The 25469-nt window shown below is 36.5% G+C and overlaps 2 protein-coding genes across 11 annotated transcripts in view; both read right to left on the bottom strand.

The window, feature by feature from the left end:
- LOC142340547 (uncharacterized) overlaps nucleotides 1-16380 on the bottom strand; it is a 98782-nt gene extending 82402 nt beyond the window's left edge. For 7 of the 10 annotated variants that reach the window (XM_075391180.1, XM_075391179.1, XM_075391172.1 and 4 more), the window contains exon 1: nucleotides 16317-16380. The gene's annotated coding sequence lies outside the window, so the exon portion shown is untranslated. Of the gene's footprint in view, nucleotides 1-5482; nucleotides 6319-6495; nucleotides 6810-11614; nucleotides 12185-16316 lie in introns of those variants that run through there. The other 3 variants (XM_075391177.1, XM_075391178.1, XM_075391175.1) reach the window with 3 other exon arrangements.
- A 291-nt stretch (nucleotides 16381-16671) lies between these two features.
- On the bottom strand, nucleotides 16672-25179 carry LOC142340546 (nuclear receptor-binding protein-like). The gene is made up of 2 exons (XM_075391171.1): nucleotides 24556-25179; nucleotides 16672-18325 (listed from the first exon to the last, which is right to left on the bottom strand). Exons 1-2 carry the CDS (start codon nucleotides 25105-25107, stop codon nucleotides 16940-16942), a joined length of 1938 nt encoding a protein of 645 aa, XP_075247286.1. The 5' UTR covers nucleotides 25108-25179; the 3' UTR covers nucleotides 16672-16939.
- Nucleotides 25180-25469: the final 290 nt, after the last annotated feature.

Here is a 25469-nt window from a genome sequence, read left to right as displayed (position 1 = left end):
ACACTATCAATAACAATTTTTTTAGCAAAACTCGCAACAATTTGAGCACAAATGTGAACACAAACTACGGAAATCATTCTAATGTTCACAAGACTTCAAACCTCTTCAAAACTTCAAACAGCTTGGACTATAGATTTTACGCTGTACGAGCTTTCTAATGATCCATTCACAAATCTCTATGACAAATATATCGATCGGCCAAAATTGATTGAAAAAAAAACAGTTGAGCACATAGTTCCTCCTCCCTACTACTTTGACGTTGGAATAATTAAACACTTTACAACTTGTAGAAATGAGTATATAAACGAATAGCATTCTCCTTACCTGCCATTAAATTGAAAAAAAACATCCATGCAACAAAAATATAAGTTGTTCAAATGCGTTTTCGGAATACAAAAGTCCTCACGGACAAAAACAAACTTTCAACAATTTTGGACACTTTTCAATACCTTATTTAATAGCTCAATTGGCCATCAAATAATACAAATCAGTTTTTGCGTGCCGAAACGTCATGTGAAGTGAAGGCGGAAAACTAGGCAATAGTGAATACTACAACAGCCGTCATAAACTCTTTCATCAAAGTGAGAACCGGTAGAAAGCTAAAACTTATTGTCAATTTATCAAAAGGAAAATATAAATAGTTTTCGTTCCAATTTCACATTATTAAGGCGGTTTGATAAATCAAAGGCAAATTTTCACAGCCTTTATTTTTAAAATGCGGAATTGTTCCCACCACAGTATATGAGAAACCAGCTTCACTTTTTAAGTTGTGTTTTCAGATTATAGAGTATAATAATATTTAAAAGCTCTGATCTTTTCTGTTACCCCCCCCCCCCAGCCTTAGAGTTCATATTTCTGCACCCCCAAAATCAAGCTTTTCCTCAATATCAACGCACTGATACCTACAATACAACGTATTGTTCAATACTAGCCAAATGACTGAAAGCAATGAACGCACTTTCGAGTCAGCCAATAACAAAAATGTAATTGGCTCACTCGAAAGTCAACTTTAAAAAAGGCCGTAATGTTGATTGCCAAAATCTTACTTTGTTCTTCGAATTTTACCTAAATTGTTTTTTTTAAATATAATTAATATAATTTTAAATATAACTTATTAGTAATGAGTCTTAAAAGCGTTACTGAAAATTAATGAAATAAATTTTTGAGCAAAATTTGATTTCTAGTTGTGAACCACTTCTGGTTTGTCGACCGGTGCAAAAATTGAATAATTTCTTAGAATTTCAATTGAGCTGAATCGAGTCAAGATACGATCCAACCAAATTTCTTTCCAACCTATAAAGTTGCAACAAATGTTCCAAAGTTGCATAACTTCAACTTATCACAACCAAGGATTGAAGACACTTTCAGTGAGCCTTTTTACGCCAGCAATCAATGGCAGTCACTCTACTACCAATATATCTATTTTTATTATGATACAAATGCAAGTAGGGTACCAGTAAAACACGGCAAAAAGCGTCTGCATCCCGCCAAAATTGCAGCCCTGTGCGACAGCTATAACAACAACACCAGCAATCAATGTAGAAAGAAAGAAAAAAAACAAGCTGTTATCTCCAATCTGTAGGCAAATTATAAAACTGATAACAAAGGGAAAAATGTTTGGAAAGCTGATGCGAATTTTGTCATTTTTACTTCTTCTCATACAATTAGGTTAAGACCAAAATGTTAGACCTATAATTTTTTTGCTAAAACAACTATTGGTCTACAATACGCAGTAAGAAATGTGCGCGCAAAAAATTACATTTAGCAATTTTGTCCTCAAAAAGAATTCAACAGGTACTGCTACCTTATCTAATCTCAGATTGCCGTTTATAATTTATTTAATGTAAAGTTTGCTATTTTAATTAATCTAGCTTGCATTGAAAAAAACTTAGCACTGCTTTTATATAAATTTATGAAGATCAGATGGATTAGACCGCATGAAGTTTTAAAAACGTTTGAATAAATTTTATTTGTCAGTTAGAACATTTGGACCTAGGAAAATGAATTTCAAAATATGCTTGCACCAAGAAAATAAATGCGCTTTCACACGGTTTGATTTTAAGATATCCAGAAATCCAGATATCCTCTTGCTGCTCTATATTTCTATGTCAATTGTATATGATATGACGGATGAAGAAGTGCCAGCCTTTCAATACTGAAGTTCGAACAATATAATGAATATAGCTGGCAGATTGCCAGACAATAGCCGCAATAGATTCGTAGATCGGCAGTCTAAAAAAAACAGTAAAAAAGACAAGCCAAAAAAATTGGTCTTTTCATTGAGGGCTGATCTGTTAAATTTTGATTAAAAATCTGTATAAGTTATTGCTGCCTCTATTAGCTGATCTCAAATAACCTTCATTTAGAGTGACACACACCCATTTGACCTTATCTCTTTGAATTAAAGTAAATAAGACAATTTCAAAGTGAGGAAGTCATTTTTGAGAGTGAGGTAAGTCAAGTGTGACCAAAAATTTAATCACGCGCATGAACAAAAAAAACTCGCTCCACTAAGAGCGAAAAATGACGTCACACATGCAATTCAGTTGCATTTGCATGAACAAAAAGTGGCTGTGACGTCATATGGTCGTAACAAAAATCATGACGACGAAATAAAAAAAACCAAGAGAAGGCCAATAATAGCCCCAGCTATCGCTGTGCGGCTATTAAAAACATTTTCCACATTTTAGGCCACTAATTGAGACCAATTGGTTTTAACTGTGATCAGATCCCTTTCTTTTGTTAAAATTTTAATACAGCACCTAGTTATCAGAAATTGACAGTTTTTGCCTTTTAACATTTCAGTAAGGCCCTATTTTTTTCACAGACGTATTACCAAATAATATTCCCCCTCGATTGTTGGTTCCAGAGTTAGTTGTAGAAAAGAAATTACAACTTGAACACAACTTTCAAGGGAAATTGAGATGCAGGGACATTTTGCGTTAACAAAATAACGTGTAATTCGTTTCTCAAGCATAATTATACTAAACTTAAAAAAAATCTGAACTTCTGAAAAAACATCGCTGAATGAAACCAAAACGGGCCACTGAAAAGATCACCCGATTTAACTATTGAATTTTTAATGCACAAATTAGATACTGCGATAATTGCAGAGATGAGAGCATCTCTCGCACCTGTTGGATGGAATGGCTTAATTAATTAAAAAATGAAAGTCTTTATAAAAATGTGAATAGCATGTTTTTTGCTTTTTACCCTGGCAAAGAGGCTGCACAATTTTTAAACGGTTAGCTTAACAATAAGAACAACTATACACAATGAATACGAAAAATGGTTATATGATGACAGAAAACTACAGAAAATCGGAAATAGCGAAAACTTAAAATTTTAATTTTCGCAATTTTCCAATACGGAAACGGTTAACACCAATTTTTGAACACTGTGATTCAACTGTCTTATATATACAGAGATGATAAACATTTCAACGCCCTTGCAAGTTCTCAGTGTTCAAAACTCGCTTTTAACGGTTTCCGAGTTCAAAAAAGCGAAAACTAAAAAATTTGGCTAAAATTGTTCCGATTTTCTGTAGTTTTTATAACAGATAACCATTTTTAATTCTTTCTTTGGAAATTGTTTATTTATTGGATACAGTTATATATAAATATATATATATATATATATATATATATATATATATATATATATACATATATATATATATATATATATATATATATATATATATATATGATTTGGTGTAATATTTAGGGAAGTTGTTAATCTCTAAAAGTTTGTTTTAGGATTTTGTAAAAACTTTTAACATAGCTGGCAGGTTGCCAGAAAACAGCCGCAATAGATTCGTAGATTTGCAGTCTCAAAACAACAGAACAAGACAGACCAAAAAAAATCGTTTTTGCCGCCTCTTAGTTTTTGCTGCCTCTATTAGCTGCTCCTAAATAACCTTCATTTAGAGTGACACATAGCCATTTGACCTTATCTCTTTGAATTAAAGTAAATAAAAGTCAATTTCAAAGTGAGGAAGTCATTTTTGAGAGTGAGGTAAGTCAAGTGTGACCAAAAATTTATTCACGCGAATGAACAAAAAAAACTCGTTCCACTAAGAGCGAAAAATGACGTCACACACGCACTTCAGTTGAAATTGCATGAACGAATGAACAAAAAGTGGCCGTGACGTCATATGGTCGTAACAAAAATCATGGCGACGAAATAAAAAAACATAGCAGGACAAGTCCTGACGTACAATTCAAAGAATTTCCATTGACTAAACAAAAAACTATACATAGAACGGACTATGAGTGAATTGAGAAAACTATTTCTTAAAAAAACAGATCAAAAAAATTTTAAAAAAATTAAAATCAATGTCAAAATGCCGCACGTGAACAAAAAACCACTAGCGAGAAATGGAAATTTGGTTCAAACAAAAAAACTAGGCATAAAATGAACTAGGAAAGGATTGGGAAAACGCTTTAGAAAAAAACCCGATCCAAAAAATCAAAAACAAAACAGTAAAAATCAGAGAGAAATTGCCATATGTGAACAAAAAAACCACCAGCGAGAAAGCGAATTTTTGTTCAAACACCGTTTTCTCACTCTACTTTGAATTTAGAGGGAAAAAAATTCACGGCGCAAAAACCACTCACTTTTTCGCTCCACTTCTTGTTTCGGCGTGACCAAAATCACTACTCCAATCTGACTTCAAAAATCAAAAATGTGTGAACAGATCTTAAAAAAAACGACAGCTCCCCAATACAATTCAAATTCTTTGAATTGTAATGAAAAACCAAGGGAAGTCCAATAATAGCCCCAGCTATCGCTGTGCGGCTCTTTAAAAGATATTCTTTGACAATATTTGCTTCGCTCAAATTCCTTCCTCGACCCTTACAGTAAATGTTAGGTTGAAAAAATCAAAGCTGAAAGGACGAAAAACCGTTGCAATTATTTTTGCAGCCTGATAAAAAACATGAGAGAAAAGGCCACAGAATTCATTTAGCGACGTTTAGCATCAAAAATCAACTTACAAAACAGAATAACTCAGGCATAAAGTCTGAAAGAACCAGCGGCATTGAATTATAGTCTGTTTTAGAGAAAACGTTAAGTTTAACCTTTGAAGAATTATTAATAGACAGACATAATGCATCAAAGGAGTAATGCATTCCGGAAATTACACTTCCTTCATTTCATTGCTGTGATTGCAGGGGGTGATCTAGCCGACAAAGCCCCTTTCAAAGGAGCGCAATCAACGTAAGCTTGACTACATGCGGCGATTTGTAGTTGGGCCGGCGCGTCTACAATTGATACATGCATTGAAAGATAATTTCCAAATCCAAAACTACAAAACAGATTTAAATTATCGATCGAAATTTACGAGGCATTAACATCTCAAGACATGCTGAGCACCTCGGCTAGCCGGGGCGGTTCAAAAGACAATGGATGGGGGGTTGGGACCGACACTGGCCTAGGTGTGGGGAGCGGGAGGGGTGGGGTTAATTTGGAAAACACCTACATTTATTATGAGATGTGGAGAAGGGACCTGCAGACGCGGGAAAAAGGTCAACAAGAAAGAAGAAGTAATTGTAGTTTGTAACTGTAATTGTGTATTGGCTGGTAGTTAAAGTAGTTTGAACAAGCAGCGTCCCCTTACGGGAGGAGGAACGCGACAACAACAACAACATAGTTGTGACGTAATAAGCGACATGTGCGTTATTCTATGGCTTCCTGACGTAGACAGATGAAGAGGGAAAGGGAGCGGCGAAATCAGAGTTGGATATTTAGAATTGTGGTTGGGATACAAACGGGGGAAAGGGAATGAGAGAAAAAAATGACCAGGCTGCACACACACAACCTACAGTTAGCATAAATGATATCATGCGAGTAAGGAAAGAGGGAGAGAGAGAGGGAGGGAGGTAGGCGAAAAGGAGCAAGTATCTCCTATATGTAGCACTAAAAATGGGAAAAGAAGGAAAATACTGTCGAGTTAACTGGTCGTACCACAAACAAGACTGAGAATAAGGATAATGGTAGACAGGGCGGATAGACAAGGGTAAGCTGGTTTTAAGGGCCCATTAATAGTACATCTGTTCTGGGTATATATTCATGTAACAATAGACACCACCCCAGACAAAAAGATTGAGCTATACAAGTGTACTTAATTGTTAATTGACAACGTCACCAACTTAACAAAATATTCAACAACTATTGCCACTGATTTTAATACGCTTAGTAATAATACTCAGTACCTACGAAGATATAGGAAAATCAATGGAAAATGGGTCGTAACATTAACCCAATTACTGATTAAGAATGCAAGCATCAAGCAATAAAAACCATAACATACCATATACATGTATGTATAATTTTATATAAAAATACAGCTCAAAATATCAAGTTCTGAATCATAAATGTCGGATTTAATATCGTTATATTGATACCATCAGATTTACATTTTGCTACTGTAATTAAAACTCAAACAGCTGTTGTGCATAACGAGGGCACAACAAACCCACAATATGGACTAACTTTACACTTGAAGGATTCGAGTGATTATTTCGAGTGACAAAAAAGAGTAAATAGAGATCTGCTTGGCTGCTGTCCTCTGCTAAATCAGCAGCTGGTTATGACATAAACGACTAAAAGAGAGAATACTGGAGAGAATAACTACTAAACAGAGGGAGAGAAAGAGAGAAAAGTTTTGCTGTGCCTGTCAGTCAGGCCTTGTGTTTACACGGAGATAAAAGTTTATAAAACAAAGTGACTTGGTAACAAAATCAAATTATAAGAGAGACAAGACTTGCAGTGAATTACAGACAAATAACAAGAAGAGATACAAGCTAGACAAAGCCTTACAGTTTTCACCAACTGCTGTGCAACGAGAAAGAACCACTGAAGAAGAGTAAAGTTAGAGAGAGAGAGAGAGAGAGAGAGAGAGAGAGAGAGAGAGAGAGAGAGAGAGAACAGAACAGAACAGGACAGGGAGAGTATATGAGAGGGTAAACATATGTTAGACATATTGCACCCAAATAAGACTCCTAACACAAACACTGACACAACACATGCGGGCATTGTAAAGACAGCAAAGAGCCCAAACACACCAAACCAAATAACTTCAAATTCTGTTCAAACCTCCACCCCTCCCCCTCCCCTCTCATTCTCAGGCCCAACCCTGCCACTCTCTCTCTCCTTACTTTCTTTCCCTCCAATCACAGCCCTCACCCCCAGACAATCAGACGTCGCCTAGCCTAGCCCAATCTCACATGATTTCAGGCTGATATCGCTTTTGAGAAGACAAAATACATGTACACTCTCTCCCTATCAATCTCCATATCTCAAATAAAGACACTTCAAAGCCGAGACAAATTTTGACAAAAGCATTTCAAATAAATTCTGCCTCGATTTTCACGTTATACAGTTCGCAGCCAATTGACGCCGACCTATCAAACCATCTGCTATTGTCTGTTCCTATTTTTACTCCTACACCCCAATCACTTCTCACAGCGACAAATTTTTGATGTTCTTTGGTACCATTTGTTGCCAGTATGTTTGATTCGCATTTAAATTAAAATAGATTTTCTCAGACTAACACCATACATGTAAAGCAGACATATTATTTTATTCAGCATCTGTGAAAGCAGTTACATCAAAAAGAGTGAGAGGGGCATTCACCACACAACAGATGTTTCAATATTCAAAAACTCGAATATGGTTTGAAATAATTCCATGCAATAAGTATGTAACAAAATCAAATTTAAATTATGCATTTGATAAGACAATTAGAAATAGCTTCCAAAAAGCTCTGCTGGCTCAAAAAAACTTTGAGAGTTACGACCAGTTAGTGCATTGGTTAAAACTGCGAACTTACAAATAAACAACTTTTGCTCCCAATTAATATCATAAGAACTGAAGCACCAAAAACACCATCTCCATTATGCATATTTTTGCTTTCATGCATTTTTGTGAAAATAAAGATTTTGGTTTATTCTATTTTTTTGTTGATCCTTCTTGACGCTTCAACTAATTTGCCTTTTTATTTCCCTACTGGTTCTCAATTGAATGGCTATTTTCGTCAACATAAAATGTGAAGAAGACAAAAATTTCTTTTAGCATCCTATGAGGAATAAAGACCTCCAATCAGAAAAAAATGGAAAAGCAGATCACACTTCTCTTGTAAAGATCTGTGCAAATTCACAGTATACCTGGCAAATTTGTCTCTTAGTTCTTAGTAGGTTGAATAGGTTATTTTTACTGGTCAAAATTTCACAATACTCGAGGAATGAACGAAAAATCTTTTGTTCACCTTTTTTGAAATGAGAGACATTCAATTTGATGTTGATGCTTGAACTGTGCAGTTGATCGCATATTGACTAACAATTCGAATTAACGTTAATTATATGGGAATAATTTCACTTCAAATAAAGAGACAGTTGAATATTTTAGTCAAGTAGAAAAAAAATTTTTTCCTTGATTTTACAAATCCATTTTTGCATTTTACCCGCAAGAACTGTGTCCCCCAGTCATTTAAGAGCTCCATTTTGTCTGTTAACTGAACTGGTCACATATAAAAGTATCAGAACACAATTGATTGAGTAAGGAAACCAGATACACCAGAAACCACCAGCTTGATTTAAGCTAATAAAAATGAATCTAGGTCACTTTTGCGGCTAAGCAATATGGATAAAACTTTATATTTTTAATAAATTTGTAACGTAAGCATGAATAAATAAAAAAAAACCTGCGTTTCACTTTCTTTAAACTCTACAGAACTCAATAGTTTGTGGATAAAAAACGATAGAAAATCCATTTAAATTTAACTTTTCTCACAAAACGAAACGAGATATAATTTTCGACTCTTTTTATATTTCTTTATTTTATCCAAATACTTACAGCTGCATTTTTACTAACTATGATTGCGAAAGAATTCAACTCCAGTTTTAACAAAAAAAGTTCAAAAAGTGAAAATTTTATTTATAAATGTCATTGCAGTTTTTGAATTTCTTTTTCCGCTTTGAGCTAATTATTGAGATCATATCGATTCGCTCATTTGTTTGCTTTGTTTAGTTTGTAAATTGATCTCATCAATTTGTGTTTACAAATGGCTGCGTCTTTTTCTTCAAAAGATTTGCTACGACTGATTGCTATTTATTATAAAATGAGGGTTCTGTATTTTTCATATCAAAACGTCATATTCAGGGTTGCAAAGCTGATAAATGCTTCAATATGAGCTTCGAAAAACTGATAGTCAAAATAACCATCGTTTCAAAACAAAGAGAAGATTTTGACAAAATTGAGACGTATGTTGTTGGACCATTCTGTGCTACGCAAGTCTCGCACGAGCGGCCTTGTTCCCATCTCTCAAAGCACGCTCTACTCAGGCACGAGAAAGTTTTCGCTATATTTTCTATTACAAAAAGATGCATGCATGCATGCATGCATGCATAAAAGATAAAACTTTATTTTGAACAAGCTTAAATACGAAAAGATATACAAAAAGATAAAACTTTATTTTGAACAAGCTTTAATAATTAGTCTGCCCTCATCAATGCACAGAAGAATGTTTTGCAATCTTCATAAAAAGTTATTGTTGGAAATTTCGAAATCAGAACAAAATTCTGCGGATCACAAAAGCGAAATACTACACAACAAAGTTTCACTGAACAACTAATTAAAAAATAACCGAACAACGTCGAAGATCTGCTCTCAAACGATTTGCGGTAGCTCAAATCCATTGCAGCCTTCTTGCCGCGGGGGATTTAGAGAAAGTTGACTGAGAGGGGTTTCAAATGAGATTATTATATACCACTACCCACTAATAAAATTTAGAGTGCAAAAAATTACATTAATTTTGGCGAATTTTCCATTTGACTTTGAGTCTTGAACTGCCGCCACTTGAGTTCATCTGTTGACATTGGTGAAGAGAGAAATTTAGATCACGCCAAACGAAAAAAGTTTAAGGCGCTAAAGTCACCCAAAAAGTCAAAGCGATCGACGAAAATTTGGCATAAAAAACATAGCCGGTAGAATACCGGAAACGATTAAGAGTCATGCAATATAAACTCTAATATGTTTCAGAAACATTAAGAACAAATAGAAGCAATCAAGCAGTCGAAAACTCAATTAGACCCCGAATTTATTAATATTAATGTAGGAGTGGGGGGGGGGCTAGGTATTTGGGGGAGGTAGGTGGGGTATGTAGGTAACAGGTTCGGCGTGCTAAGTTGGCGGAAGGTCGCCAGAGGTTGGTACCTGGCCTCGGGTGGTGTAGGTAAGGAATTATATATATAGTACCAAAATTTATTAAAATGACCTCTTCACCTTGAATATAACGATCAGTTCCTAATTACTTCGAAAACAGAAGTCAAAGTTCAAAAACCGAGGTAAATGGTCAAATAAATCAAAATTTAAGTAATGAACTTGCTTCAGCTATAAAAAAACATAGCCGGCTGAATACCGGAAACGACTCGAAGAGTCGTTCAGTATAATCCATGAACCAAAAATATCAAAGAAAAAGAGTCGGCATCGGACCTATAACGGAGATATTAAATCGAAAGAAATGACAAATTAAATCGCTAACAGAGCTTAAGTGTTTTTGAACAAAAACCATATGCAATTTTAAGATTACGGTTGGTGGGTGGGGGGTTTGGTAGGTGAAGGGGACAAGGTGTCGACGAGGGGATGTATGTGGGAGGGGGGAGGAGGGGGAGGCATCTGGGGGGGGGGGGGGGTGTGCGCAGGGGGTTTGGTAGGTGGGCGTATGCAATAAGAATGGCAGTATGTGGGCGGGGGTATATAAATGGGGGTAATGTTTGTAGCAATTTGAATAAGTAGGAGGGACTGTTATAGGAACAAAACCTCTCGAAATGACCTGTAGACCTTGAACTTTACCAGCAGCGCCTAGTTATTATGCAGTAGTAACAAGGCTACTTTTGAAGTCCAATGATCGCAAACAGAAGTCAACGCTAAAGTTCAAAACAAAAGTCCAAATTCAGGTGAATAACAAACTCGCTTCAGCTATAAAAAACAGAGCCGGTAGAGCTTAGTGGGATTATATCTGCCGGCGCACGTGATATTTTTAACACAGCAACGTGCTATATAACATATAATTTGTAACTGGGTGGCGTAAAAACAACTGGGGGCTCAAACAGAACAGACCAAAATTTTAATTGCGAAGGCCGAAGAGGTGTGATTTTGATAATTATGCAAAAGAACTAAACGTGGTTTTATAGATTGACGACCTGTTAAAATTCAGAACTTTCAGAAAAACACGGTTTTAAAAAAATTGCCAAAATCGCCAAAAGTATCGGCTAGCATTGTAATATTTTGGATATTTTGAAGATATCATTGTTAGAATTAAGTAACCTGCTGAATAAAGAAAACAATAACATTAAACTTGCTAGTGATATTTACTTCGAATTATCACGAAACTAATAATAATAGAATTTATAGGCGACAGGGGTCTCTAACGTTTGAGGATCTACAACGGGGTGGGACAATTGCCTTTTCGAACGCGTTGAAAAAAAAATGTCCGCACCAAAAATGTCTCAACCGTTGTGGTTGGGTAGAAAAAATGAAACACCTGTCCGCTTTTTATACTACCACTATTACTAGCAAACGACACATTTTAGGGTATCAATTTTAGACCAACCTTTAAATTCAGAAGAGACGACGGGTGTTAACTTCAAATTAAGTTTACAAAGTAAGCCAGCCGGGCTGCAGTCGAGTGAATTTACGACTTCCAATCTAATATGCAGATCACATAATTGATCTATCTAAATTAGCAAGATGGAAAGTTGGGAAAATGGAGGAGATAGGGGAAATGCAATTTGTAGTTGATAGGAAGCAACATAATAAACAAGAGATAAGAGAAAGAGCGAGCGAGCAGGCAGGGGAAGAAGAGGTGGAAATGGCGCGATAAATTAATGACAACTTAATGAACAAATTTAGCTAGAAGGTAGCATCTTATATCCGTTCCCAAAATGCAGAAGAGCGAGCAAGATGGAGTTAAACAAAAATAACCCTATTGCTACCAACAGAAAACAGTGGAAGTAATCAAAAATAAAGCCCACGTTTAATTAAACCTCGCTACAGCTTTCTCCATTTTTTAAAGGCCATTTTTATTCGTTGTTAAAATATCTCAGGCTGCTACTGCTCTCAAAAATGTGGACAAAAATCAATTTTGAAAAGACACAGTACTTTGAGAGAATGCAATAGAGCGCATACAAATGGCAAATTATGTCACTTCGAATGTAACTAAGCTCTTTCCATTCAACAAAATAAACACAGCTTATCAAGTAAAGTGCTTCAATATAGGCGCCTTCGATAGCTCTATAGTTGCTTTTCATACAGCCCACCACTTTACCAACTCTGTAAAAAAATAAGTAAATGTCATGCGAGCAAAAACATTTTGTACTTTAGACTGGACTTGCGTAACCATTCATATTTTTGTTAGTTAGAACCAATTAAAAGACGGCATCGGGCTTTAAGGAGCCACATTGCATTATCAATACTCGAGTCGCGGCATTCGACCTTGGCGTATCAATCACTTTTTGCATATTAACGCTATGCACGATCAGTTTTGGACACCCTCACCCGCCAAGGAAGACTTTTAAAATGATTTTTCTTTGCGATCATTACGGTAATTCATTTCTGCGGTATTTTTAAATTACTAAGGGTGCCACTCTAATCAAGTTTAGCCATTATAAAGAAAATGCAGAGCACAAAAGTATTGAATGCAGGAATAAGTACCCCGAGAGAGTAAGGCTAGCTCATCTGTAATTGAAACGGCTGCGAAGTCATCCACTGAAATGAAGAACGCAATTAAAAATGGCTTCAATCTACGCTTAAGAACATCTGCTGTCGGTAAAGTTCTTTATCTTTTAAAAAAAGTGCAGCTTCATAGAAATAAATAGCCAGATAATCTCTCAGGAAACTTCTCAAAGTTAAATTGGCTTAGATCTTGCCTACTTCGAAAAGCAAACTTAAATTCTTCTTGTTGGAATTGTGAACGCACCTCAATGAAGCAAAATCTCGGCAGATAAACAAAACGCACAATTCCAGTGGAAAATTGAAATTCGGAATTTACTTCAAACATTCAACTAACCTCGAGCGACTTGCTCTCAAACGACTGGCGAGCGGTTGGCTTCGCCATCAGCAAGCTGTGGCTTCGGGAGGTTAGCTCAAGCTTAATGTGGGGAGGGTGGTTTGAAGCGCGGTGAGAGCAGTGGTTTGTGCGGGGGGGGGGGGGGGGTTGAGGAGTGTGCAAGGAGGGGTCAAATATAATTTGTGTCAACAGTTTCGGTGGATCGCATAATTAGAGATTAAGTCATAAGGCTAAAAAGAGATTTACGCTTAGCCTGCTTATCCCGGGAGCATATGATCAGACACAGAAAACTGTCAGACAAAAAGTCGAAAGTACGCAAAATCGCATTAGAAAAGACCAGCAGGACCAATATAATTGAAACAATCTTTCCGTTTGAGAGCAATTAATACGGGGTAGTTGAAAAGAATAAACTTAAAATCAAAAAATGGCTGCTTAAACTCTCAGCGCTTTCGGAAAAAAACTACTGCGAAAAGAACTAATCAATTAGGAAAAAAAAAAGACAACAAAACTCCAATCATTTGGAAAATGTAAACTATCACATGGAATGTAGGCAATTTGGAATGTAGGTAATTTGAGGAGTTGAATCTCGACACCAATAAAAATTAGTCGCAACGCATGACAAAATTAAACATAACCGACTAACGTCGGGCGAATTGCTCTCAAACGACCGGCGAGCGGTTGGCTTCGTCAACAGCTAGCCACGGTTTAGTGACCTCAGGGCACTACCTCTTTATCCCGTTTCTTAAGACAAAGTCAAATGGGTCAGACAAAAAATCGGCCAAGCGAAAAATTGCATAAAGGACAAACGGGATTAATATATTAAAATAAAAATTAAATTATAAATTACTGATTTTAAAATCTTGAAGAACATTCCATTACATCTATAAACTATGCAATAAAATATTATCAAACCCTAGAGGAAATTCCGTGTCTCTTGAAACCTAACAAAAGACAAAAAATTGCAAGCTTTGTTTAAAAAAATTGTCAAAACTTGTGATATTAAAAAGTTGAAAATTAATCCATGGCCAACGAAAATTTTCCAGTAACTTATAATCAAACCCTATCGGAGGTTTTCTGACCCTTGAGGCTCAAAAAATCTGAATAATGACTATAAATGTCAAAAAATTGAAAAAAAATGGCAAAACATATCGAAAATATGCCAAAATTCGTGACGTTAAAATCTTGCAAGACATTCCATTTAGTCAAGAAATTATTCAGTAACCTATTTTCAAACCCTAGAGGAGGTTTCTTGGCTCTTGAGGCTGATAAATGCTAAAAAACTACAAAAAATTTCAAAAAAACTTGAAGAAAAAAGCTACCTGTTTATCCCGTTTTTGAGGACGAAAAGTCAAAAGCGTCAGACGAAAAATCGGTCTTTTGATAAATCGAAAACTTCGTTTGAGAGCAATTAATCAACAATGATTTATGGCTACAAAGCTTTCAGTTCCTTTACCATATCAGCCATTTAATTATCAAAGAGCAGCTGCCGGAGGAGTAAAAACGAGGAAGAAAAGTAGAAATAATAAAATTAAAACGTTATTCAAGTTTTCCCCAAGTTATCATAACTTTGCTGATAATGTAATGAAAATAACGCTGATAGTAATCAAAGCAGCCAGAGTTCGGTGCTCTCAAACTGTAGGTGCAACCATTCCTCTTAGAGTCTTTATTGCGAAACAATAAACCAAGCAAAATAAGCCACAAAGGGAACTCAGAGGAAATTTTAAAAATGAGCCACAAACTTGTCGTTAATGAACCTGGTAACTGAAAACAAGTTAATTTTCTAACTTAACAGCAGAAACCATTATTTTATGTCAGGACAAACACTTTAAACATAACCGACTAACGACGGGCGAATTGCTCTCAAACGACCAGCTGGCTTCAAATAGCTGGCTTAGTGAGGCTAGCTTTAGCTTAATTGATTAATTGAGAGGACGTGAGGTGAGCGAAAGCAGTGGGGGTCTTTGGCCGCACGGGGCCATGTCCTTACGACCAGAACGATGTGCAGGGGTGAGGATGGGATTGGGTGAAGTGATTGGTGGTGGTGGCGGGGGGGGGGGGGAGCGCTGATGTGGGAGATTGGTGAAATATACATCTCCAAAACGCGAATCGCATACTGTGAATCGCATACTTGGGAGACTAGTGAGCTGAAATGCTCTAAGAGAACTCAATATCCGCTGGGCGCTACCTGTTTATCCCGTTTTTGAGGACGAAAAGTCAAATGTGTCAGACGAAAAATCGGTCAAGCGATAAACCGCATTAAAAAGACCGACTGGACTAATATAATTGCTACAAACTTCATTTGAGAGCAATTAATAATAAACGAAATTGATAGCCTTCCTTAATAAGGTTCCAATTTTTCTTTAATTCAAGTAACGATTGACTAGATTGGACGACTCAGCTAAATTCAACTCTTTAATTCCAGGCCAATGAACTGCGTATCTCTGCTCTGATCAAGACATTTACGCAGCTGAAAATTTTTACTCGAATTCTAAACTCAATTGTTGACGCATAAACTGATTCCAGTACAATTCATACGTAGAAAGTGGGAATTAAAACAAAAATGCTGTCCCCAGAAAAGGATAATTTAAAAAAAACCAGTCCTAAATAACTGACATTTGAGGAGATATGACTGAAAAATTGTGAAACATGTTTTCAAAAATTCAATAGCCCGTGAACCCAAATTTTAAAACAAAAATAACGAGTTAAACTCCATTTTATTCTATGGGCCCACCTAATAGATCGAAACTTGAGTATAACTCATTGTCTCCCTGTGCGGTCAAAGCAACTAGATTTATAGAAATTTCACTATTGGCTGATTAATTGAATTGAGTAACGAAAATAAATTAGGCAGTACACATATGATAGTAACCAAAAATTCTCACCGTCTAGTTAACTTGTGTACTGAATTCAGATAAAATTTCAAGTGGTAGTCATTTAGGTCATGCAGATTAAAACGATGAAACAACAGGGTTACTTTATGTTAAATTCAAATTTTAGCTCCATTTTTTTTAATGTAACCGCAAAAGTGCCCGAAATGAAACCAAAGCAGGCAAGAAATTATATCAGAATATAAGAAATAATTTAGAAATAATATTAGAAATAATATTAGAAATAATAAAAATAAATTCTAAAAATTTTTTAAAGCTCATCAATTCTTAGCTAACCCATAAACAAAGCCTTTGCATATTGTGTTTTTGAAAATTTACCTTAATAGTCTATTATTAAAGAAGCACTCAAAATTACTAACCGTAATCTACCAGCACCATCACTCTTCTTCTAAATCTACATGTACTGCTGCCATGAATAAACCTGAAAAATACACCCAGTCAGCTCTCAGCCCAACAAAACGCAACTAATAACTCGGAACTCCCCCCCCCCCCCCGGTTGCAAATGCCCATCTATAATTGAAAATTTTACACCTTAATAGCATGTATTAGTTGTTACGCATAGCCTCATCTCTTATTAGCCTATACAAAACATTTCAGTGCAAACACGCATTAGTCTGTTCATTTATAAACAACAGTGTCAATTAGGTCAACAATTTTGTTCACCGGGAGGAGGAGGAGCGGCAGTTCCGTCAAATCTTGTTAACGTGTTTGAAGCTCTGAAAATAATATAATTTTTAACGTACAAGGCAGTTTAACTGTTAACGTCTACAAATTAAGCAGGTCATTATCACCAAAGCAATAAAAGAGTGAATCAAATCACGGATCTTTTCCATTTCACCCCCCCCCCCCCGCTTAGTGGGGGTGCATACCATTTGCGCCCTGCAAACGCAGCGCTCTAATGATTTACTATGTAATGACACGTGCTCCATAATTGGGTGCACATAACGTGTTGAGGGTAGTGCGGTACGGAAAAGATCCCAAATCACATTACATTGAGTGAAGCAGTTGTCATTACTTTGGCATGCGCCTTTTTAATGCCCTCATGAACTCGTTCTCTGTCTTGCTCGTTTATGAAACCCAAATCTACCAATTCCTGTGAAAGAATCGCCAACTCGGCCGCCATAAACTGTGAGTTTAGAAAACGGGTCGTATTATCGTCCAATTTCAATTTGAGGCTTATGTCAAAGGACTGATTGCTGGAATTGTCACTAGCACCAATACTCGTATCTTCACTCGCAGTCGAAGCACCACCCGATTCGGGGTTCTCGGGTTTTGAAAACTGCACGTCGCAACTCATAGACACAATCATTCTGCTCTCAGGATCCGGAGCTTCGCCAGAACTATCGCCAGCTGCAGTATTGTCGTTTTCTTCTGGACTAGACACTCTGGAAAGTTTTTCCAGGCGTTTCTTGACTGCATAATTTGTCAGAGGGAAAAGTCCCTGGGACACATCCTCCAAGAGCTTTTCCAAGTCGTTCTGTGGCAATTTCCCGTAAGGGTACGACATGGAACTTCCATCAGCAGGAATGCATTTGACAGCCGCAAACACCTCATTAGGTGACCGCTTATTCTTATACAAAACGTTGTCTTGTAATTGCAAATCGTGGTTTGACACAACATGAGCTGAGAGGAGTTTCAATTGGTGAACTTCGAATATCAGCGGTCGAAATAACAGTTCGCGAGCAGACGGCCGATTTTTTGGATTCTCAGCGATACACGATCGGATGAACTCAGCTTGCTCTGGATTCAAAGAATTCAGGGTTTTCTCTATCACTTCGTCTGTGATTGAAAAGTTCTCACCGTTTCCTGTCAAGCCATGAATAGCCATTTCCAAAGCACACATGCCGAAAGCGTAAATATCTACAGCTTCATTTATGGGTTGGTCACCAGACCCGGCATATTCGGGCGCAATAAAATGGAAATGTTTCTGTTGCTCTTTGCATGTTTTAACATGAGTGTGGATCGCATCTGGAGCAATTGAGCCAATTTTCAGCAATCCATTGTGCTGAATGAACAATGTTTCACAGTTAAGATTGCCATGAATAATCGGAGGCTCAACCGAGTGCAAGTAACTAAGCGCAGACAGCATCTGAATACACCATCGCTTCCAAACTTTGAAACCCATTTGCTTCTGGGTCTGAGACCGGGTCGTTTTTAAAAACTGTTTCATGTTTCTGGAAGGCATATATTCAGTGATGAATATTAGTCTTGGTTTTTCGTCCTTGTTTTCAGTGGTCCAGTATTTGTGAACTTTTATAATGTTAGGATGATCGATAAGCATGAGGTTGTCGAACACCTGTTTGATGCTAGCAGCTTGTGGTTTGAAGGCACTCTTCCTCTGAGAGAAAACCACCTCGTTCCACACTACCTATAAGACCAAATTGATTAGTTAGTACTCTAAACTGGCGGGGTATGAACCTCAACCTCTACATTTAGATAGCAAGAAGGGGGGACTGTCAAAAATTTGGCAAAAAAATCAAAATTGAATTGGGTATTTGAAACCCCCCCCCCAATTTATCGAAACGCCAGAAATCACTCAACCACTTAGTTCGAAATACAGCTAACCTTCTAAGAGCTCACATTCAAAAGACCTCTCAAGAACGGGAACTTTTTGATTCAAAAGTCAACTTTACTATTTTGGCCGCATTTCAATCTTTTTTTAGGTCTGATTTATTGGAAGGTGGCTGAAAAGACAGCTTCGTATAGTTTTTAACCCACAATAAAAGGCTCCTGATAATCTTGACTACGTTTCAGTAGTTTTCGCTAATTGTTCCGACCCACCAGTTTACTGGGGGGAGGAACTATATACCCAAATGGCTTTTTTTGTAAAGTCAATTTTGGTCGATCGATATATTAATCGTAGAGGGGTGTGAGTGCTATCATTAGAAAGCCCATCTAGCGTGGAATATATAATTGAAAAGATTTTTTAGAATTTGGTTTTTCTGTGAGTTATCGAGGTTTAAAATTTGTAACCATTTGCCTGATTTTCGTTGTTTCTGTTCACATTTTCCGTAATTTTACGCAATTTGTTTTGCCAATTTTGCTGAAATATGTTAAAACGATAGAGTTCTTGGTTTTACCTCTGAAGACAGAAAATTACTGTTGAACTAATTGATACAAATTTTTTGGCTAAAACATAGATTTTTCAAAATTCAGCCGTTTTCTCATCAAAAATGGCACCAAATAAGCTTCCTTAGTTTACATCGTTTAAGCTCCCGGATTAACACACCTACAAACTGCGCACACAATTTCTGTTAACTGCAAAGAGGGCTAGTTTTAATTGCACTTCCTTCGACAGTTTTCTTTATTTTAAGTTTTGCCGGAACTTTGCTAATTTAACTCGATGATTATCCATTTATTTATATTTATATTTATTGATTTTTTTCTCAAATTATCCATACCGTTGGGTTTTGGAAAAATTAGGCGCCGCTAATGGACAAACAGCAATAGCAAGGTTAGTTTTGGTCTAATCGTTGTCTTTAGAGTCCAAAAATGATTTGGATTGTAATCAGTGTCTTTTTAAAAATATATTCTTGCATTTTTTTCTCTTTTTTAATAAATACAGAACAGACAAATTGAAATCAAGGCTTACAACTTACAGATTCAAATGGATTCCTGCGGAGTTTTAAAGAAACCTTTCTAGCCTTTTAGTCGAAAGCTTAAGCTCGTTTTGACGTTTAAAAGTACTTGTTTTCAAAATAATAGCTTATTCAGCTCTGCCACTATTCTCTTTTTTCGTTAACATGTAGCTTAAGGTCAGCAAAGACAGGCTGTATCGTCTTTCTAAAGGATAACAATTTAGTGCTTGTAGCGGTTTAATGCTTTACGTAATGGTTTTGCGGCATTGATACCTTGGAAAACTTTTCTATTTTGGACAATTTCTCATCTTCGAGGTTCTTTTTCTGGTCTTATCACAATATTGACAGGTTAAATATCACATTGGCGTTTAAAAAGAAGGCGAAATAGATAATGATTTACTATGCAATGGCACGCGCTTTGTAACTGGGAAGCGCATAACGTACAGTTGTGGGCACAAATGGAGAACATACCAAAAACCTATCAAAAACTATTCAATAATTCAATGGCTACGAAACACTGTGGGAACCCTCGGTGCAATGGACAGAATGATGCAAGCCTTTTCATTAGAAAATCTTATAAAAGTTTTGTAGAGTAGTGCAAAAATGGGATCCCCCAGATTAGTAGGCGCATACTGTTTGCACCCCGTAGACGCACGTGCAATGTTTTCACATAACGATTTACTTTATAATGGCAAGCGCTTTGTAACTGGGCGCATAACATACTGCGGGGCACCAATGGTAAAGATCCCAAAAATTATAAGAGTATGCACAACAGGACATTTCTTGAAATATTAAAAGCTATTTTTAGCTGATGGCTTTGAAATTAATTGTTTTCGAAAACCGCAAATGTATTTTTTTTAACTTTGTTCCATTTCTTCGTTTTTTCCTGCCTGTTACCTTATCTTATTGCTCATAGGTCATACGTCACATCATTGGTGTTCAAAGAAGGCGCAGATGATTATCATATTTTTTACGGAAAAAATTATGGTTTTAACGGCTCTGACGCCGTTTTCTCGAATATTTTAATTGAATTTGTTTTTCGTCTTTATTTGTTTTTGTAAATGTACGTTTCTTGGGAAATGACAGGTTTCAATGTCTTCACATGGATGTACGAATGAATATCAACTTATTCAAAGAAGACTTCAGTTGATATTTGTTGTCATTAATTGAAAATATTTTTGAAAAATGTAAACTTTGCCGTTTCTGTTACTGGTCTCAATCTTACCGAGTCTCGAAAAAGACTCTGGTGCCAAGTTTTTCTAGTGAAGTACAAACCATTTTGTTTATTTTACGTCCTATTTAAACGCTATTTGGACTTTGTTATTAAGTATTTCTTCCAAAAAGGCAGTGAGTTTTGATATGAAGAAGGTTTGCTATGGTTATTTGATTTTGTTATTTCTATTGTTTTGTCTGAACAATGGCAGGTCTCATTGGCCTTCTAACGTGGCATTGTTAACTTTACTTAGAGAATTGAGCTTTTGAAAGTTTCCTATCTCTTCCTCATTTGGACAACTACGCCAAAAATGTGGATGAGCGAGGTCGCAATATTATGTGCAAACGCACATTCCCAAGCCTCCTTAGTCTCGTTCTATTTTTAAGTCGCTCATGGCCATCTAATTTTAAATCAACATAGAGTTGTCTCTCAGATATTCAATCAAATTTTTCGAAATTTCTGTGTCTGCGTTCATATTAGTTCCTGTTTATTGTTCATCAATTAGTTTATTCCTTTCGAACAGATTTCTTTTTAGGCATAATTTAGTCGACAGTTTGAACCTTATTTTGTCGATAACAAGATTAGAATCGTAGGGAGAAATTCTCGATCTGCCCAGAACTGTTTCTGTACTATTTTCTATTGTAAAACAAACTATTTTTTCAAAATAGGAATACTTCAACACACTCAGCAAACGTTTTGCTATGGAAACCTTGATGAAATCACTCATGAAACAACTGACCTATATTTGGCATATTTTAGTCGACAGTTTGAACCTAATTTTTTTGTCGGTGTAATGATTAGAATTGTAGGGAGGAAAATTCGATCTGGTCAGAACTGTTTTTGCACATTTTTCTACTGTTAAACATAAACTGTATTTCTTTATCATAAAAAACCTTTTCACAAAAAGCAATCAGCAAAAGTTTGCTATGGAATCACTCATAAAGCACTTGATTTTTTTCTGCTTTATCTTAACATTGATTTTATTGGATAAGAAGGCATCGCCGAGAACGCCTCCCTAAATTGGCATCATCTTTTTTTTTCAAATCAGAACACAAAAACTTTGTCAATTTCAAATCATAAGATCCCGTGAACGGTCCTCGAAACAATTGCAGCAACTTTTTAATTTGTCGCTTGGTGTAATGATAAAAACTGATTTTCATCTTTTTCATCAAAAAATATTGTTCGTAATGAGAAAGAATCGCATCATTTGACGAAGACTTAAAATTCAAGCCTTTTCGAGGATTCAGCCCACTGACGGCCAAACGTTGAAACTGGAACCAAAATAATTCCGCCAAAGAACACAGATTTTTTATGCGAAGTCCTGAAACATTTGAAAAACGCTCATGTCATGATTTGCTGGGATTTGTTTCCGAGCTCAAAAACATTTCTCAGATGCTCTACTGAAACACTGTTTATCAGAGGTAATAATAATTTTGTTTTCCTCAGTTATCATGAGCGCACTGTCCACGTGCAGTTCCATTTTCTGCCCATTTATTGAACACATCACTCGGATCTTTTCCCCAAGTACGTCATGCAATCCCCAGTTATAGAACAAGTGTTATTACATAGTATATCATTGTATAAAAATTTCACATGCGTCTGGGGGTTGAAAATAATATGCAGCCACTAAGCTGGGGGTGGGGGGGGGGGGGGGGTAAAACGGAAAAGATCCAAACAAAATCAATCAAAAACGATACAATAATTCAATGACATAAACAAGCATATGGCTACGAAACAATGTGGGAACACTCGGTGCGTGGCAAGAATGATGCAAGCCTTTTTATCGGATGTGGAAAAGATTTGAATTATAAATGTCGTAAAGCCTAACAAATTTCAAAATAACATGAAAGAAATTAAAAAGGGCAAACTGAATGGCAATGGATGCGAGACGGTTGAGGCAAAGGGCGAAAGCGAATGGACAGAATTTTAATGTCCGCACAGCAGCACCAGCTATGAGAAGAATAAGTTATCTATGATATGGTTTTGGGACATGCAGCTTGGCTTCAGTTTTTGGAGGTCAACATGAGGTCATTTAGAGGTCGTTTTGGCATTGAATGCGAAGACTGTCTGTCAATAGCGGTCATATGGTTCCAATAAATTAAGAATTTGAGATAATTAGGATATGCCTTCTATTTTGAAAGTTTCTATGCTGATGTCGTCTGGCGTTCTGGACTTTTGACCTCTACATCAAAGAATGCATTAAATAGTGCTCTTTAAAAGACTAAAGCTGACACGGGTACGGATAAAATTAATGACTTCTGGGTATGGTTCATTTAATTTTTGGGCTATGAGGGAAGCAGTGCGTCTGCTCAGTTTGTGTGTGATGGGGCTCACTCCACGTGTGTTGGCAAATATCAACAGTGAAAAGCATCCATGTCCAATGTCCACAATTCTGTCTTGGCATTTAAGGCGTTTTAAATTTTATTTAGTAAATATGCATCTTTGGTGTCTTTAATTCTGTTTGTGGGAGCATAGGGGTTGTAGATCTTTACATCATAAAGGAGTGCTCAAAACGACTGCCCCAGATTCCTTTGGTGTTCATGTCGAGTCTTGCCTCATCTTCAGTGCAGTAGAGTTTGAAAGGTCTCGTTGTGGAGAGGCTGCAGAGGTGGTTCGATTTCGTGGCCAACTTTCTTCACCAAATTAGCGAAGAGATCACGTATTTCATTGTGTCTCACAATCGGGAATCCTTTTTATTAGAAAACCTTATAAGGGTTTATTAGCCTTTTTATTAGAAAACCTTATAAAAGTTTCGTAGAATAGTGCAAAAATCGGATCTTTTCGGTTTGTGGCCCCCATATAAGTGGGCGCATACTGTTTGCACCTCTAAGACGCACGTGCAATTTTGTGCCATAATGATTTTAAATGTAATGGCACGCGCTTTGTAACTGAGGCGCATAACGTACTGCGGGCACAAAACGGAAAATATCCCAAAAATCAATTGCGTATGCGCTACAGAAAATTTCTCAAAATATTATAAACTATTTTTGGCTTATGTTTTAATGACTTCGAAATTATTGTTTTCGAAAACCATAAATGTATTTTTGTAGCTTTGCTCTTTTTCGTCTACTTGTTACCTTATCTCACTATTCATAGGTCAAACATCACATTATTGATGTTCAAAGAAGGCGTAATTGATTATATCTTATTTTTTTAACGGAAAAATTATGGTTTTAATGGCTTCAACACCGTTTTCTCGCAAAATTTAATTGATTTTGTTTCTCGGAATCCCTATTGAAACGTAAATTGCGCTACAGAAAACTGCAAAAGGAGTTTGGATCTTTTTTCTATTGTGCCGCCCAGTACGTCGCTATACATCCCCCCAATTACAGAGCACGAACCATTACATATTAGATCATATGGCAAGTGCGTCTGGGGGGGGGGGGGTGTCAAATAATAAATAATATGCACCGACTAAGCTGGGTGGCACAAACGGAAAAAATCTTGATTTTTGCATAAAATTGACTCAAAAATCTTCCGTTCAATTGCCCGTGTTGTAAACCACTGCCTTCCAAGGCTTAAAAACTTATCACTAGACTTAATGTACTCATTTTAACTTTTGAACTTGGCAACTCAAGTCAATCTTTTATCTGTTGCCGGTCCGTCCCTTTCAACATGTCTAGCTTACAAAGTGATCGACAGTCAGCATATGTGATTGAAAATGTTGATTTTTTGGCAATTAGACGCGTTATATTCTGCGTTTACATACAAATCACTTCAATGCTTGATCTTTCACGATTGGCGTCAATTATACGAGTTAACTTTAACATGAAATTGAACAATTGCACAAATATGAATTTGTATTACCTGAACTGCGTAGTCTGTATCCATAGCCAGGAAGGCAGCGTCAATTCCAGGAACATCTCTTTGAGTAACACGCTCTTTACGTTTGTGGTAACGACCACAAGGCGATTCTTCTAGAATTTCTTCTGCCCCTCCGTCTTCTTCTTCCTCCTCGCTTTCATCATCATTGACCAAAGGATTTGAAGAAATCAAATTTTGGCCAACACCCGTCGCATGAGCTGCCATGGGCGGGTTTTGATGTTCAGTAGAATAGCGAGATCTATGCTCGATAGCAGTAGTCTTCTCAATTTTGTATTCGGTTACAGAACCTTCATTTGGTTTAGTAAGATTAGTAGTTTGGTTTTGACCAAGTATGTCTTGTAAGAGTTTGCGTTCAGTGTTTATGTTAGGGTTAATGTCAACAGCGGAACCAACTTGGCATTTCGACACACTCAAATCTTGGTCACTGTTTTCCTTTGATCGTTCGGTTTCAAGATTATTGAAATCGGTACTATCCAATTCATTTTGGATACATGTTTCTTTATCGGGTAACTCTACTGTTTGCTTTCGTACCATTTATTGCGATATCATAATTGTGAACAGCCAACCGGCAATTTCTACAAAATATCTGAAATAAAACTTAGGACTAATAAAAGTTTCAAAGAATACATCAAAAGTTATGGTTAAATTATGGACAATCATAAACATTTTGGATATTTTATGTTGTCCATCACCCCCTCATACGCATGAGTTATATCAAACCAATCATTTACTATCTAATAGCACGTATTCTATACTATACTTGCTTGGGGGTAGAAGATTTACAGCTCCAATACAGTTGCTCCAATGCGCACAGGTCTGGAAAAACGAATTGAATTGCAATAATTGTCAATTCATTGATTGCAAAAAATGATTGGTGACTCTAAATTAATCGAAAT

Source organism: Convolutriloba macropyga, chromosome 6 (assembly GCF_964194025.1).
Source record: "Convolutriloba macropyga chromosome 6, txConMacr16.3, whole genome shotgun sequence".
NCBI lineage: Eukaryota > Metazoa > Xenacoelomorpha > Acoela > Convolutidae > Convolutriloba > Convolutriloba macropyga.
Note: the sequence above shows the minus strand (reverse complement) of the source record. Positions and strands in the feature narration are given on the sequence as shown.

What these genes read in the sequence shown, in the direction of transcription:
- LOC142340546 (XM_075391171.1), bottom strand. Translation starts at nt 25,107, where the DNA reads ATGGTACGAAAGCAAACAGTAGAGTTACCCGATAAAGAAACATGTATC. An exon ending in ATACAGACTACGCAGTTCAG is followed by an intron (nt 18,326 to 24,555) that starts GTAATACAAATT and finishes TTGGTCTTATAG; the next exon opens with GTAGTGTGGAACGAGGTGGT.